The 16,700-nt window shown below is 42.7% G+C and overlaps 1 protein-coding gene across 1 annotated transcript in view; it reads left to right on the top strand.

The window, feature by feature from the left end:
* Positions 1–16,700, top strand: part of LOC311017714 (plexin-A1-like) — a 249,977-nt gene that overhangs the window by 182,463 nt on the left and 50,814 nt on the right. The window contains exons 13-17 of the mRNA XM_084016250.1: positions 1,703–1,854; positions 3,922–4,042; positions 4,675–4,811; positions 7,397–7,564; positions 14,755–14,848. Of these exons, the coding sequence (XP_083872376.1) occupies positions 1,703–1,854; positions 3,922–4,042; positions 4,675–4,811; positions 7,397–7,564; positions 14,755–14,848 (672 nt within the window). The remainder of the gene's footprint in view (positions 1–1,702; positions 1,855–3,921; positions 4,043–4,674; positions 4,812–7,396; positions 7,565–14,754; positions 14,849–16,700) is intronic.

Raw genomic sequence — 16,700 nt, 5'->3', positions numbered from 1 at the left:
TGTCTTTGTGTATTGAGAGTTCTGTCTGTTCGTGTCATGCTGCCAGAGATATTGGGTTTTTGCTGCTAACATGCAGCAGCTTCCAAAATGTGGTTTGTCTGGCAGTTTATTGTACCATTATTAAGGCTTAGCTTATTTAAATGAATTATTTGGTACTTTATCTTTTCAATAATATTAAGTATACATGTCTATTTTTATATGATTATACATCTTTTAGATTATCGTGATAGCATATATTTTTGATGTAGAAATACAAGATGGGTAAATCTCTTTTGACACTAGGGAGTCGGAAATGTTCTTCATTTTTATCTTTTTACATCTTCTGCTATACACGTGTGTTACTAGCTGGCTTTTCCCTTTCCTAAACTTTCCCATTTTCATTGTAGTCTAGCTTTAGATTTAATCATATTTTTCCCATTTTCCACTTTTTATTCCAATTTTCTGCTTTAGTTTTCTCAATTTTAATTGTATTTCTGAGGGAAATGATACTCCATATGTTTGGCAGTGTAATAGACTAAAGGTTTCACATGCAAACCCCGGACCATCTGCTTACCTTTTGGAGACGGAAGTCAATGAGTATTGCTCTCGTGTTTATCAGTGACTAAAGATGAAGTGCCCTTGAGCAAGACATTCAAGTTCCAGCTGCTCTAATCCTGCTGTTCATTAGCCAACAGGAGTGAAGGAGAGAAGAGAAAGGGGTTTGGATCCCACATCACTTTCTCTGCAGGAAGGTTGATAGTTAAATCTTGTGTGACTGGCAAGACACATCGTTCATTCCCCAAACTAGTTCACGCAGTAGAAATCACCATTTGTCAAGGTCTGTTGTTTGGTACTGTCTGTAGTATAATAATAGCGTCATGCTTCCATACTGCCGGCGCCTTAGTTTGCATTTCCACCTTGCTCTGTCTGCTCAGCCAAGCACTGCAGGAGAACAGGGCAATGGACAGATTACACATAATTACCGCCTGATGCTTGTTAGGGATTAGGTTTGTGTGTGCGTGCCCGTGCTGTAGTGTGTGTGTGTGTGTGTGTGTGTGTGTGTGTGTGTGTGTGTGTGTGTGTGTGTGTGTGTGTGTGTGTGTGTGTGTGTGTGTTTCTGACAGCCACCGTCCATCAGTCACCATATTTGTTTTGTCACACCACACCTGTCCCTGTTACGCACCATAATCTGGCTAGATAAATCACATTATGGTTCGGCGGCGTGACTGAGTGTTGCCCCGCCGACGAAGCCAAGCCGGCGTAATAAGTTTCAATTAAAGCCACAAGATGATGCTTTTGGTTGGTGCCTGTTAGGTTAGGGTTTTTTTTTTTTCGCCCTCTCTTTATCTCATTTTCCGTGTTTTTCAAAGCCAAGAGGGTGATTTTTCTTCATTAAAACTTAAATCACCTTATATGGGCAATTCTGCAGGCGTGTGTGTTTGTGTGTATTGGTTGTGTTGACTGTTTGTGTGTGTGTGTGTTGGTGGTGTGCGGATGCCCATGCTATGTCATTTTCAGACATTAAATTGGTTGAATGGGGACAGAATATCAAACTGTGGAAACACATTGTGTCCTTAATGTGTGTTTCGTGTGTTCGAGCAAGTGTGAATTTGATACATTTTCTCTTTTACACCTTTTTAAAATCTTGTTTCTGTACACTCCTCTTCGGTCTCTCCTCCATAATCCTTTCTGACCTCCGTCTTCCATCCTCTTGTTGTTCCAGTTGTTTCCCGAGACGGGGCCTCGCCAAGGGGGAACCCGAGTGACCATCATGGGGGAGAACCTGGGGCTGCAGTTCAGTGACATCCAAATGGGCGTCAGACTGGGCAAGGTGCCCTGTGTACCTATTGAGGAGGAGTACGTGAGCGCCGAAAGGTACGTTAAGGAAGAGAGGACAGTCTCACAAGCACGTACGCCAATGCTCTGTCCAAGTTCAGGTACTTCCACAAGTACACTTAAATGTAGTGTGGAAGTGTACACTATATACTAACGTGCGTAGTGAGCGCATTTTGACAGGATTGTGTCTCAAATCCAACACAACTGTTTTGCAATCAGTGGAAATGTACATTATCGTGGAACACAGCCTATTTTGTACAGTACTGTGTTCACTGGAGCAAACGCAACTGCTGCTGGAACCTTCCCTTCCCCTACGTAGCCAAAATGGCGACCATTGAGGGCGTAGGGTCCAATGCTCAACACATGTTTTGACCAAAAAAGCAGTTGAGTCAAAATAGCAAGAGTAAGTACAGGAATACGTGAATTGAGACAAAACGCAATACCCAAACACACATAAAGACATTCACAAACTGTGAGAATGGCACAAGAAAACACAGATGGATGAATTGACGCAAGCACACAGGCAGCAATCGTCTGCGTGACAAACTCACACACTCACTGATCTGAGGACACACACTCACCAAAGGCAGCAGCAACCGGCTCCTCTCTCATCCTGCCCAATCAAGCGACAGGAAAAATGTCAACCACGGCACATTTTTGTGTTCCCTCATGCTGAAACTGCAAGGACAGTGATATTAGGGTTTGTTTGTGTGTCAGTAAATTTCATCAGTCGTTCCCCTCCATTACTCCCTACATATGCTCTTTCCTTTATTTTCCTCATCCTGATATTTACTCCTCTGCAGGGTCCTGCACGGTTGAGGAATTGAGTTCACGCAGATCAAACAATATCTCTGTAGTGCAGTTAGTTGGGAAACGATGCATGCGGAGATAGAGGGCATCTCTATTCAAATAGTACTCACATCAGTTAATGTACACGTCATTCCTGTCATCCATGCACCACTTCAGACATATCTAGGACCTCGTTTTTTATATGTCCCTTCCTTCTTATCATCTCCTCGCTGTTTTCTCCTTCTTTTCTGTCAGCCCTCCTGAAACATGAATTCTAATATTTTGTGTCAGATATTTAAGTGCCGTGTAAAAGGCTTACAAAGCCTGACGTGGTCACGTGATGTGACCCTTCATTGCATCTTGCTGAGCCCAAAGCACATAGTGGCTGCAGGTTTAAACTGTTCTAGCCATTATTTGACAAAACCTTGGGATTAACACATACTGAATATCAGGTGTGTTGAAAGAATAGCAGCAATGTGAAGCAGCATTTGATAAGATGTTAGAGACTTTGTGGCAGATGTAAAAAGGTTATAATAATAATAATTATAATAATTATAATAATAATAATAATGGATTGGATTTGTATGGCGCTTTTCAAGATCTTCTCAAAGCACTCTGACAGGGTTCCAGGTTCCATTCATTCACACACAGGCATACCGGTGGTGGTAAACTACGATAGTAGCCACAGTTGCCCTGGGGCAGACTGATGGAAGCGTGGCTGCCATTCTGCACCTACGGCCCCTCCAACCACCACCTCAAACATACAGCAGTCATACACATTCACACAAGGCAAGCTGGGTGAAGTGTCTTGCCCAAGGACACAACGACCATGACACAGTGACAAGGGCGGGGATCGAACCGCCGACCCTCCGAACATTGGCCAACCCGCTCTATCACCTGAGCCACAGTCGCCTTGTTGAAGGTGCAGTTCAACCCCAAAATCAAACTAACTGAAGTGCTATTTATCAATGTAAATAGTTTTGGTGTAAGGTGCAGACGTCATAACTATTTTCTTTCTGCTGAACTACACCGGCCAACCGCTTCACCAAACCAGGGAAAGATGTAAACATTGATGGCGCCCTCCTCGGCTGAGCTGTAATTTTAGCTCATGTGAGCTTGAAGTCAACACTAGTTCCTTTATATTGGAGAGAAGGCAGACATCCCAAAAGCTCACACCAAAACCATCTAGATAACACTACCGGTAAAAGGGATAATAAGTATTTTTGGTTGTCACATAAGTACCAGACTAGCCCACAAACAACACGACCCTGACCGCTGGCCTTTCCTCCATCAATCCCCTTAATTCTCCCTCCACAGAATAGTGTGTCTGCTGAACGACGCGACCGGCTACAGGGTCCAAGAAGCTCAGGTTGAGGTGTGTGTGAGAGACTGCATCAACGACTACAGAGCCCTCTCGCCCAGGCCATTCACCTTTGTGGTAAGCACCGTACAAGGGGTCTATAGGTTGTTCTATATGGATGATGATGACTCACATGCAAGGGTTCAATTTGACAGGAGTCAGAAGAAAGTCAAAATATGACTTGAGAGCTGAGCTGTCTGTGGCAGCAGTAAGTGCTTGGAGTTGATGATGATTTTAATGCAATCTTTGTATTTTGTTTCAAACCTTTACAATCGTTGTATCTCCTTGGTGGATATCACCTAAAGTAACAAGATGCTATATCTAGACTTGTTTTTATGTCTTCTCATTTTCTCAATTATTTTTTCTTTTTTTTTTGCATAAATCTCAGTTGCGTACCAACTAATTGGATTTTTCTTATTTGTAAGAGGCATCTCATCACTGCTTTGTGTCATGTTGAATATTACAATGGTCCAAGGGGTGCATTGAAATTACAGATCAAAACAAGATGACATAATTGATTAAATCATAATCAAGCTATCGTTTGCGGTATAATTGGTTTTTAGACTATTTACATGTAAATGCCGTTGCCCGTGTCATCTTCTTGATTTGTCTTTATGAAATTCATGAGAACGCTGCTGCTGTAATGAGATTCATGTTGTATGTTTGTATTTTGCTCAAAAGAGAAAACAATTTCCTCCTCTCCCCTCCAGACTCCATACTTCACCCGCATCCAGCCATCTCAGGGGCCCATATCAGGGGGCACCCGGGTCACCATCGAGGGAAGCTACCTCAACGCGGGCAGCTACGTGTCTGTCAGCATAGGGCCGCAGCCCTGCTACTTCAAAAAGTAAGGGACCTTTTTTTGTTATTATTATTTTTTAATATAAATTAAATTAATGTTCCCTGTGGGGAAATTGGAACATCACAACAGAGGGGAATATAATTAAGATAAGACTAAGACAAAAACAAAGTACTTAAGATACTGAAACAAATTCATAATTATGAAAGTACTGTAGATAATACAGGAAATTAATAGATAAAGAAAATATGTGCATACTTGAACATGCTCTGTTAAAAGCTGTGTGTGCCTGTGTGTGTGTGCTACAACAATCCTAAGGATATTACATGTGCATATACGCATGTAATCAGTGTGTCAGGTTTTGTGTGTGTGTGTGTGTGTGTGTGTGGGGGGGGGGGATCATGAATGTTGTGTTGAAGTGTCCATGCATGCTTGGCGCTTGTAGACACACAGCATCTCTTTGTCTGCACTCACACACAGGCTTTTCCTAATCTAGTGGGGGGAAATGAAAAAAAAAACCAGAAGTATCATCACAGCTGCTAGCTTGTCAAATGCATGGATTAGCCTCTCATAGCTAATCTCTATTGAAGCAACTATATGCCAGCTTTGATGTCACAGCACTCATTCCTGTACTGCAGTCTCCTCACAGTAATCCAGCAGATTCCACTTCTCCAAAACTGTTCGCTCAACTCAAGTCTGCCTTTATGTGTCCCACCCTAAACTGTGGGACTGTGTTTGTGGCATCTTGTGAAGGTGGCTGGGGGCCTGTGTCCTTTTGGATGGGGTTGCTATGGTTACAGGCCAAGGGGCTTGGGAGGGTGGTTATTGTAGGTTCTCTCTCCTGCTCTATGTGGCTGCCATAGCATGAAGAAGCACAATAGCATGTGCAACACTACATTGAAGTGTTTACACACACACACACACACACACACACACACACACACACACACACACACACATAACTGCTGCGAAGTCGTGGCCCAGAAAAGCAACCACCACTCAACTGTGCTAAATACATATTAGATAGTGTAGCTACTGGGGATGCAATTCACTGTTATTTTGCCTGTGGGACATGCACTCATATGCACACCCACACACACACACACAGACACACACACACGCACACACACACACACACACACACAGTGGTGGTGACTGGTGCCATTTATCTTTGTCAGTGCACCAATCATAGCAGGTTAGAAATTCATTAAACCCTACTTAACATGACTTGTTTTTACATCCTCCCTACACTAAGCACATTCATGTTTATATGAAGTAAATGCTGTAGAGGAGGGGTTACACCAGTCAAAATAGAGGGTTAATGTTATCTCACAACCTTTGCAAACGCAGACACAAAATTTTTTTGATGTAATGTATATATTTAGACGAGGTACAGATAAGATAAGGTGCGAGGTGTAAATGCATTGCCATCAGGATATGATCAGATCGGCCTCCGTATGTGGAGGTTCTGGATCTCAGCCAGGTGTAAATGCAATCCTTACAGAGTGAACACATCCTTGAGAAAACAAACTGCTCAGCAAGTTGAAAGATTACTTAACTGCCTCTTCCCCTGTTTTAAGCAAGCCCAGCAAAAGCTATACAGAGTAGAGCAGCTAGCAAGCCTAAAACTAAATGATGGCCATCCATTAGATGGCTTGCCTCCACCCAGGATGGGCCTTGGTTTAAGTCAGCCACAGCCTAATTAATGTGCATGTTGGGGATCTGATCCCAATGTGGGCAGAAACAGGATAAAGGGAGCATGTTTCAACTTTATTTCAGTGTTTAAACTGGCGAAAAAGAGAGAGGGTTATGACGTACAACAAACGTACCACAGGGTGGGATCAAATCTGTGACATTGTGGCTACATGGCATGCATTGTAGCCACTCGGCTAACAAGATGCTATAAATTAACACTCATGACTACCTTGTTATCCTATCTATCCAAATACAGACAGTTCAGTGCACATTATTCATTGTAGCTAATGGCTCACACTGATCCAGCGGGTCAGGAGAGTGTGGCCATCTTGCAGGACTTAACTGGCTTAGTGGGCTGAAGTGCATTAAGTCACGAGTGGGATTATCTAATGAAATTAGCAGGTTGCTATATGATTTAAAGAGAATGAGACTAATTGGCTTCCCAGGCTGGACACTAGTAATTACAAGCACTATCAGCGAGTCATTAAATATGTCAACGCTTCAGCTTGGACCTCAGCATTTAGGCAACGTTCTGGCCCCAGAAAGTAATAATTGCCTCTTTATTATTATAATCCTGTTTTTAGAGTAATCAGACACTGCTAGACTGCCTCTTTGTTGAGGCTGTCTGTCTGTTGTTTTCTCTGTTCATGTGTCAATTATTTCTTTCTTCAGAATAAATGCACTCCACTGTCATTTGCTCTGCAATCTTACATATGTATTTGGATCCTGCATCTCTGTATTTATTAGAAATTTCCTGGGAGCTAGCAAGACCTCAATATCTTTGAAATATCAGTTCACAACAGTTTCTTGTGACATTATAACATCAGTTTTGTGGAAATTGAACATTTCCCTGACACTGATTGTGCCCGCTGTTTGTCAAATCCATGTTGGTGATGAGATGGCCTTCCTCTGACGTGTCTGTTCGTCCGTCCATACAGGAGGAACGCCCGTGAGATAGTGTGTGTTACACCGGCTGGTTTAGCAGCAGGCGGGGCATCAGTCCTGGTGGACATCGACGACGCTGAGCTCCGAAACCCTGAGGTCAAGTTTAACTATACCGAAGACCCCACTGTACTGAGGATTGAACCAGACTGGAGCATTGCCAGGTAAGCTGTTGTGTTGAGTTTTTATTTACTGAGCTGGATCACATAGTTTTATTCATAACGTTGACTTTTCAGTTTGTTGAAGCCCCTTCAGCCTTGGTGTTATGTTTGCCTGGATTAGTCAATGATTTTATTTCTTCTGGGGCACATGTGTGTATAACATTGAGTTTGGCCTTTCGACCCTCACCATCTTGGTCAATCGCAAAGTAGTCATGCCCTAAAGCATACCCTGCTTCATCTTCATTTTAATCTAAATGGACCATAATTGAAAAATGAAAATGAACATCATGCAGTATACAAGAAGACTTGAAACTAGTGATTTTGCCCTGGTGGCCATTAGACAGATTGCAAATTTAAGGCAAATCTGCTTTTGCTTCACATTTGAGAGCCGAGGGTTTCCGCTTGGTACTGTCTGTATTTTCAAAGAGTTAGGTGCCAGTTGATGACGAAGGTCAAGATTTTCCTGCAGAATGTGTTTTTCTACTACAAACAACCTCCTGTGATTTGGCATTGCCTTACATTCTGCCCAGATGAATGAGTTCACAGTATTATGTTACCCACCTGTTCAAATAGACCTATTCCGTCTAACATATGTCACAACACCTGCTGTAAGCTTTTTCGTTTTATATCCTCGCTGATATTCTGCATTTTTTTTTCCATTCCCTGTCTTCCTAATTTCGTTCAAGATATTCAGACAGGCAGCTATCTTGCCCTGTTTCCCCTCATTTTAAACTCCTTCCCTCCTGTTCCTTTCTTTCCTGCTCTCGGTTGCTTTCTTCCCCCTGGTGACTCATCAGTAGACGGGGGCTGATAGATGCAGAGCTTGTTAGAGAAGCGTGTTGATGGACCCTGCTTTGCTGCTTTTGCCCAGTAGGACTGGCCCGAGAAGCAGCTGAGCCCAATCACAGCACTGCAACACCGTGTGTGTGTGTGTGTGTGTGTGTGTGTGTGTGTGTGTGTGTGTGTGTGTGTGTGTGTGTGTGTGTGTGTGTGTGTGTGTGTGTGTGTGTGTGTGTGTGTGTGTGTGTGTGTGTGACTGAGAAATGGGGTTCTACTTCAGGGAGCTCACCCAGGGATGATGATCCCACATGAAAAAAAGAATTAAAAACGACACATGCATGCACAGACGCACACAAACCCCACTGATTCCCAGAGTCCCTGATGTTTGGCCCCTGATCCCTCCTCCATCTGGCTGAGAAACCCACGAAACAAAACCCTCGCCTCACAAACGGCGACACAACTGTGTGTGTTGCTTCCAGCTAGTGGAAGCTTTAATTTAGCTGATGCGTTTCAGCCGGCGCCCTCTGTCACAGTGTCACAGGCTGGCTCAGGTAGAGAGTATAACGAACCAGTGAGATGCAATATCATGTTGGTTCATATCTGCCTCATTGTCTGCCTTTGTGCTAATACATGCACACCTGCTGAGCATTATCATTGTGCTTGGTTGATGATAGCAAGAGTGGATGAAAGACAGCGAGAAGAGAAAAGAGCAGGGGTGTGTGGGGGGAGGGGGGGAGTGCATTATCATTGTGCTTGGCTGCTGATATTCCATTTAGGTACAAAAGACAGAGCACTTCAGAAAATAAATCACTGAGGACTGTTCATCTGGGACACCGAGGAAAGATATTTGGGCAGCAGCAGAGGTTAGAGAAGCAATTTTAGACTTAAATTTTCAAATCTCCTCCCAAAGCGACTGGATGAATAAAGCAGATTAGTACTGGCCTGCCACTTCTTCACCAAGTGCTGCCGAGGTACCCCTAAGCAAGGCACAGCATATGTAAATCAACTTGTCTTTTCTCAGATGTACAGAGCACAGCACACACAGTGAAATGTATCCTCTGCCTTTAACCCATTCTAATATTAGAAGCAGTGGGCAGCTACTCTCCAGTGGGGGTTTGGTGCCATGCTCAAGAGCACTGGCACCTCTCCAGTTACCAAGAGACTGCACTAGGTTGTCTAAATAAACCCTTAACAGTCGACCAAATCAAAAATATGCATGCGCATGTTGGCAACGGAAGTAGTGTTTAGTCAGAACCATCCAGACGAGTTAGTGATCTTTGAACTTTGAAATAAAACTGTTAACAGCATCAAAATGTCTGGTTGTCAGAATCGATATGTCAACAGTGACTCGAGTCCTACATGAAACCCCGACAGGACCACGGTTGTTCCAGAGCAGCAGGTGTTTCAGGGGCCGTGTTAACTGGTGACTTTCAACCGGATGGGTCCGCGGTTGCTTAGTAACTTAAGTGAATGGTAGGGGAGAATAATAAGGACTAAAACAATTTAACAGTGGCTTTTTGTCTCCGTCAAGCCTGTTTATGTGCAGAACAAATTCTGTCAAATAATTAATCAAAATGCACATAAGCATAGGGAGCTCTGTGTTTACTTTACACCAGTCTGATGCATGAAATGTAACCAGCGCATCTGTAGAGCGTAAATGTGGCTTGACAGCATCACTCTAGTTAGAGACTGCAAATGGAACAGGTGACTTTAAAGAGAGTCACCAGTGTGAATGAAAGACATTCAGTGTACTAACTCCCAGGATGGACAGACTTTATTGCCAAACTAAATCATGGTTCTGTTTATGCAGCTAACAGCATGTGTCATCCCAGGAATCCATCTCATGAAATGGAGTTGCTGATTCACCGTTTTCTCCAGATGCCCATTTAGCAGGATGCTAGATTTTAAGGATGCTTTTACACGTGTTGTAGCAGTAACTATTCACAATTGACCACAACTATTCACTTTTAAAACACAATTCCTCTGGGTTGATGAGTGATGACCCACCTGCACTAGAGAACGTCACAGAAGGCCTCCTCAAAAATGACTTTCACCGATACTTAATCTCAATCCAAACCAAATGGAAAAATAGGCAGCCCTGCTTGAAGCAACTGATTTTGCCACGACATTTAGCCATTTAGTGCTGCAGGAGGAGCAGACAGGAAGGGGAGCAGACAGGGAGAAAAACTGACGACAACAGTGGTTGGATTTCCCCAGCTATCCCTGAGAGTTCATCCTGATTGTCTTGTTGTCTGTTCCCTGAAGCATGTACCTGAGCTAAAGAGACTCACTTAGACAAAGAGAGCAGCAACAGGGACAGAGGGACTCAGCACAAATATACATCAAGCTGTGGAGGAGAGGGGAGGAGGAGAAAGGAGGCAGAGGACAGGCAGTATTATACTAAAAGTGCAGTCTGCCAAGTCCCATGATGCATTTGTGGCACAAACATTATTAAAAATCAGTTCATTTGAATGTGGCCTCAGCTCCATTGCTCCTTTTGTTAATCATCTGCCTTCATCTCTCTTTTAAAGAGCACAGTAATATAATGCTAGTATGTGAGCCAACCCAGTTTACTGTATTACACAGACTGAATTTGAAGCGCTGCTTATGCAACAATATGCGCCATATTGATGCAAATGAAGAACCCAGCAGTACATGCACTTGCTGTAATACGTCATACATACATAATATTACAGTTGCATGGCTCTCAGGATTGTCTCAGTTGCTTAATCTGAATTTGGCTCTTGAAGATTACAGTACAAAAATAGAAATGACAAGAATACAGTATCACAAAAAGGGAATTTGAATAGTGTGTAAAAGTAGAAGAAGAGGGATAGTGTTTCACCTTCAGCTGTCAAAATACCCACCGAAGACTTGAGATCTCCAATAAAGGCTACAATCACATCGTACACATGACGCTGTTATCCAAAGAAATCAAGGATGAATGGGACCGGATCGTGTCAGCCAGTAATGGGCAACCTGTCAAAAGAAGAATAGCCAGACATGAATCCTTTTGTCTACCAACAATGTCACATCTAGCTTCATCATTTACTCCCTGTTCCTCCCTATCATTACGTTTTGCTGTTACTGTAAGTCTTCTTGGATTAGAGTGAGAGATGGATATCTAGTGTGAGCCAGCCAGACTCTCCCCTTGTCTCTGTATAAAAGCACCAACAGCAGAGTAATTGATACGATGATATGAAGCAAAGTAATTCAGGATAAGTGTCATATTAATGTCTGCAATGAAAAGCATTTTGCAGAAATCAATGGTAACACATGGTAACCCACCATAATGAATGTGCTTTGTTATCCTCCTGCGGTGGCGGGTTGGAGAGCGGACTCTCAAAGCCAAGCCAAGGCTCGACCGATACCTCAGTGGGTGGCATGACGCTATCGCGTGACGTGTTAGTCATTGTGTCTGCCTGTATGGCCTCTGTAATGGCCTGCAGATGTGTTGCATGGATCAGCTACCTGGTCCTGCCTGGAGAACCAGAACTGATTTAGCAATGGCCCTTACTACCACAGGTAAGTCCTACCATCCTTTTCAGGGAGGAAGGACTTCTATATCTTGGCTGGTGTAGAGACAGAAATGGTTGTCAGCTCCAGCCATCACATCGTAATCCTTCCATTTTGAAGCCGTAAACTAAAGGAGGTGAAAATCCTCAAGTTGTTTGTGTCAAATGGAAGAAAGCCCAAGAGACACTTCATGAGGCAGGTCCATTGCTTTCACACGGAGGCAGTATACAGACACATTTACAGGATTACATCCAAGTTATTATGACTCCTGAAAGAATGGGCATAAAGAACAGGATACGCATCTTTTAGGCGTCGCCGCCGTTTACAGGTCTGTAAAGAGGATTGGTCAAGATACACCCAGATAATTCCATAATATTCAGAAACGGCAAAAAGACAACACAGTGGTGAGTCAGTCTACAGAAAAGAGACAGCAGTGACTGTAGGCACAGCACCCCTGCACAGAACAGACACAGCTGATGATACCCAGACAACAGAGGAAGTACATCTTAAAAACACTTGTCTTCAAGGTTCAGATAGGTAAGGCAGCAGGCAGGCACAGGGATCTCTAAGCAGAGAGTTAAATGCATTACACTCCACAGCCAGCCTGCACGATGCCTACTGAGATATCGTAACCGTGGGTGTTGGCCATGAGTGTTTGAACTTCAAACTTCACTAATGCACAAAAATATCCATCCATTGTCCACTGCCTGTTTTCCAAAAATGCTTTTCTGGTCCGATGTGCCTTCAGGGAGCTGCATATTGTTTATGACTTTAAAGATACAAGGGTTTTATCTCAGCCTCTTATTTCAGACAGCAGAGTAAGAGACACTGTATCCCCCTTGAGGCAGTGAGAAACCCGCAGAAAGGCACACAATAATCCACTTCAGTCACTTTAAACTTGAATCAAAGTCAAGTGTAAAATAGATATTTTTTTAAAAATCAGAAGAACAAAGACAAAAACAAATAATAAAAAAAGAAAAGGTACAAACATGTTTCCTTTAGATACAATATACAGGATACAATACTACAACACACATTCTAATTTACATGTGCATATAAAACAGTGTTGTTGCACAGGGAAAGGGTTTTTACTCCTGTTGCTCTCGAACCGCAGTACTCTGACTCCACAGCCTGAGGGAATACGGGATCTTACAAACTACATTTCTCAGAGGGCGCAGATCGCTGAGGCAGCAGTGAACGTCTCTGAGCAGAAAACAGAGTGGAGTACTCAGAGGTTGCAACTGCCACTGTAAAACAAGGTAGACATCTTTCATGAAAACCTCATAAATCCAGTTTAAGTGTTGCAGTAAAAAAGCAAAGACTAACTCCATTGTCTTTACAAGTGGCAAGAGTCCTCCTATAATAAAGATTGTATTTTTCCCCGTGATCCTTTCTTAGCACTAGTACTCTTGCATTGTGAGGGCGGGTCATCAAAAGAAACAGGTTGACCAATCATTTTATGTCAGAAAAGCATGGGATACTATGAAGGGTACATAAACAAGACACTTTCCAATTGGGCTGGTGAAATTTGAGAACTAATCAGCTGTTGTTTCAAATCAACACGTGTTTACATTCTCGATCATGGAGAGAAAATGACTTCTTCCTAGGATCAATCCAACCACTTTTTCCCAACAGGAGAGTGTGAGTCCGCCTCCACACACTCCTCATCAACAAAATGAAGCTTTGGGCTTCAGCCAAATTCTAGCGTTGTTATATGCTGGATCCAGTCCAGTAACCTTCAGCGGCTCAATGCAAACACATCTTTACTGTGGATAGAGTTGTGATTAAAGTATGTACAGCGTCTCTGTGGATCTTTCTCCTTCACACAGTTCATCACTCACACCTCTTCCTCTCTCTTTTTCTCTTTCACTCACACCCATGCTCCCTCATGTCCTCATTCTCTCATTTTGTTCTCTGTAAACTCCGTTATAAAAGGTTCATCCTTTAGCCCTGCCGATGTGTCACATAAATCTCGAGTTAATCACTCGAAATTATATTTGCCTTATACCATAACCCTGTCAGAAATGATGTTTGACCCCACTACATAATTGACCAGCCCCTTACTCACATTGGCCAATCATAGTGTAGCACCGGTCAGCTCTGATGAGGGACTCACAAACATCGAGTGGTGCAGGTCGTTGGCTGACGTTAGGCTATGGACAAACAACAACATGACTTCATGTCACCACTAAGAACTAAGTTAAAGGCAGCCTAGTGTTAAACATGATGATGTTAAATATTCTCATTTAGCCAGTTCTTAGTAACCGCCTTTATGTCATTGACTTCTGTCTTGATCCCCGAGTCATGGTGGCTCACATTTACGCTGTGATCTGTACGCTTTAGCTTCTGGGTCAGTTTGACATTCTGGATATATCCTTCAAACCATTATTCTAGACCCTTCTGTCTGCTTCTGTGTTAAATGGCCTTTCGTTTTTCCAAAGAACGACAAACTATTCCTTCAGGGAGAGTAGTTAGTGACAGTGTGAGTCAGCTTGATGGAGTAATAGCAGGGGGCGGAGCTTAGTGAAGGGTCAATTGAAAAAATGAATCGCTAGTGAATACGTAACTTCTAGGAGACAAGGTAAGCTAATAAAATGGTATGCTGGCTGAAAGTTGGGACTCGTCACACTATGTTTCTTGCAATATGGTACCATAGTGTGTGCAGCGCAGTGGTCTCTAATTCCAGTGTTGTAATGGGGCGTGTCTTTCTGCAACAGTGCTGCTTTGGCGAAGCATTATTAGAAAGTTTTCAGCAGCTTTTCTTTGGGGAACATTTGTCAGATCACTTCTTGCAGATTCACACAACAGTGATGTCCATTTTGCAGGTATTTGCTACCAACCACACATAGTCTGCTCTAATCGTACTGTCTTCTTTCCCTCTGTCTTCGTCCCTACAGTGGTGGGACTCTGCTGACAGTGAGCGGGACCAACCTTGCAACCATCCGAGAACCAAAGATCAGGGCCAAGTATGGGCAGGCAGAATCCTTTCATGTGAGTATCGATGTGAACAACGGAGCCAAAGAAACACACACAGACGAGCCAACATGCTCACAGGCAGCCGGGCCAGGAACGCACACCGGCAAATCTAAATTCACAAACACACCCAGGCAGTGTATACAGTAGTATTCACCTTTACACATGGAGTACATATATTAACTGACAAATGTATTCAGACGGACCCCGCTGCACACACAAGGATATCTGCAGACAGCTACTTCTACATCGCCTCTGAAGGTGGCAGACAGTCTGTCTCTGTGTGTTGCTCACGTCTGCTCTCTGTACGGCTGCTGCTTCAGACATCTAACGCTACCTCAGGCCACATAGCTTTTCAAATGTCACTGCACCACATGAGTGTTTGTGTCACGAACAGAAAACATGAGAGAGACTGTGTGTGTTGGTGAAGAGAGAGAGAGAGAGAGAGAGAGAGAGAGAGAGAGAGAGAGAGAGAGAGAGAGAGAGAGAGAGAGAGAGAGAGATCGAGACTGGTTTGAAGTGTGAAGACGAGAGAGAAAAATCCATGCACCGATATCTGATATCGGGCTGATACTGACTCAGCTGGATCGTATTCCTGAATAGCATGAATATTTTTTTTTTCAATTTGACCAATTTATTATTTTTATTATGAGTAATAATTCATTAATCTATGTATATATTTGTTATATTTTCTTTTACAAAGGGAGGCAATATTTATGGCATGCCTGACATTACCTTACACAAGAATGATCCTCGTCTCTTATGCATTACACACTGGAATCAGAAACCAATAGTATGTCATTGGGGCTGAAAAAGTAAGCAAAACCTGAGGACCCATTTGAAAAGTTGAAGAGTTTCATCAATTCTATAGATTCACAAAGCACTTTGGGGATTGTCACAGTGAGGAGTTGAAGCTCTTTAATTGTCAAGGTTAAGAGCTGAACTGACAAACAATACTGAGGCAATTCAACCTGCAGATAAAGCTGTCACTTATTGAGGCAAACAGACTGCATAATGCATCCCACACAGCCCTTAATCAAAGTGCTACTTTGCACTTAAAGGACCGGGCTGATGTTTTTTAATTTTGTCGCCCCATTTACTACAAATCAGGAATACTGAAATGACAGCCATTTTCAAAAGCTTACTATGGTGTTTTGCATGTTTCAATAATTTTTTCAGTCCTCCCAGACAGCCTTTCTTATTCATTTCATTAATGCATGAGACTTGCTTGAGATAGGCAATCCATCACAATGACCAGCATGTCTGCTTTTTCTGTCAAAGTGGTGTTATTATTATTGTATTGCAATGCAGTAGAATGCATGGATTGATTTGAAATCTCTATAAAGAGTTCAGAGCAAGACTTGACGAAATAGCATGCCATTCACAATTTATGTTGTAGGAAAATAAAACATTAAAGCATCTTAGTTAGTTAGTTGGATACATTTAAATCTTATATCTGCATGCGTTAAATGCACAATATTTCACGAAAATCATGCGTACCGACTATTTTAACAAAGTTAGCCATTTCTTTCTCTGCTCAGGTGGATATTACTCCACTGTGTCTTGACATAGCAAATAGTTGTTTGCTCTTATATTGATTCTCTGAATCTCTTATGTTGCACCTTTTCTATGTAACAATCATTAAGGCAATTATTCATGAACTTCTGTATCCAAACGTGTGGTGGGAATATAAAATACATTTGTAGTGGATGGTCTAAAACATGCAAAAGAATAGTCGTGTAAATTGCGGCCATGACATCATGTATTCATATATTCTCCCATGCAATGATGTAAAACATTCTCAGGTACAAAGCAAAGGCACACAGCACATTGCCCTTTATTAACAGTTGATCATAAATTTGCAACCAAT

This window comes from Eutrigla gurnardus (assembly GCF_963514095.1).
Source record: "Eutrigla gurnardus genome assembly, chromosome: 8".
In the NCBI taxonomy this organism is placed as follows: domain Eukaryota; kingdom Metazoa; phylum Chordata; class Actinopteri; order Perciformes; family Triglidae; genus Eutrigla; species Eutrigla gurnardus.
Note: the sequence above shows the minus strand (reverse complement) of the source record. Positions and strands in the feature narration are given on the sequence as shown.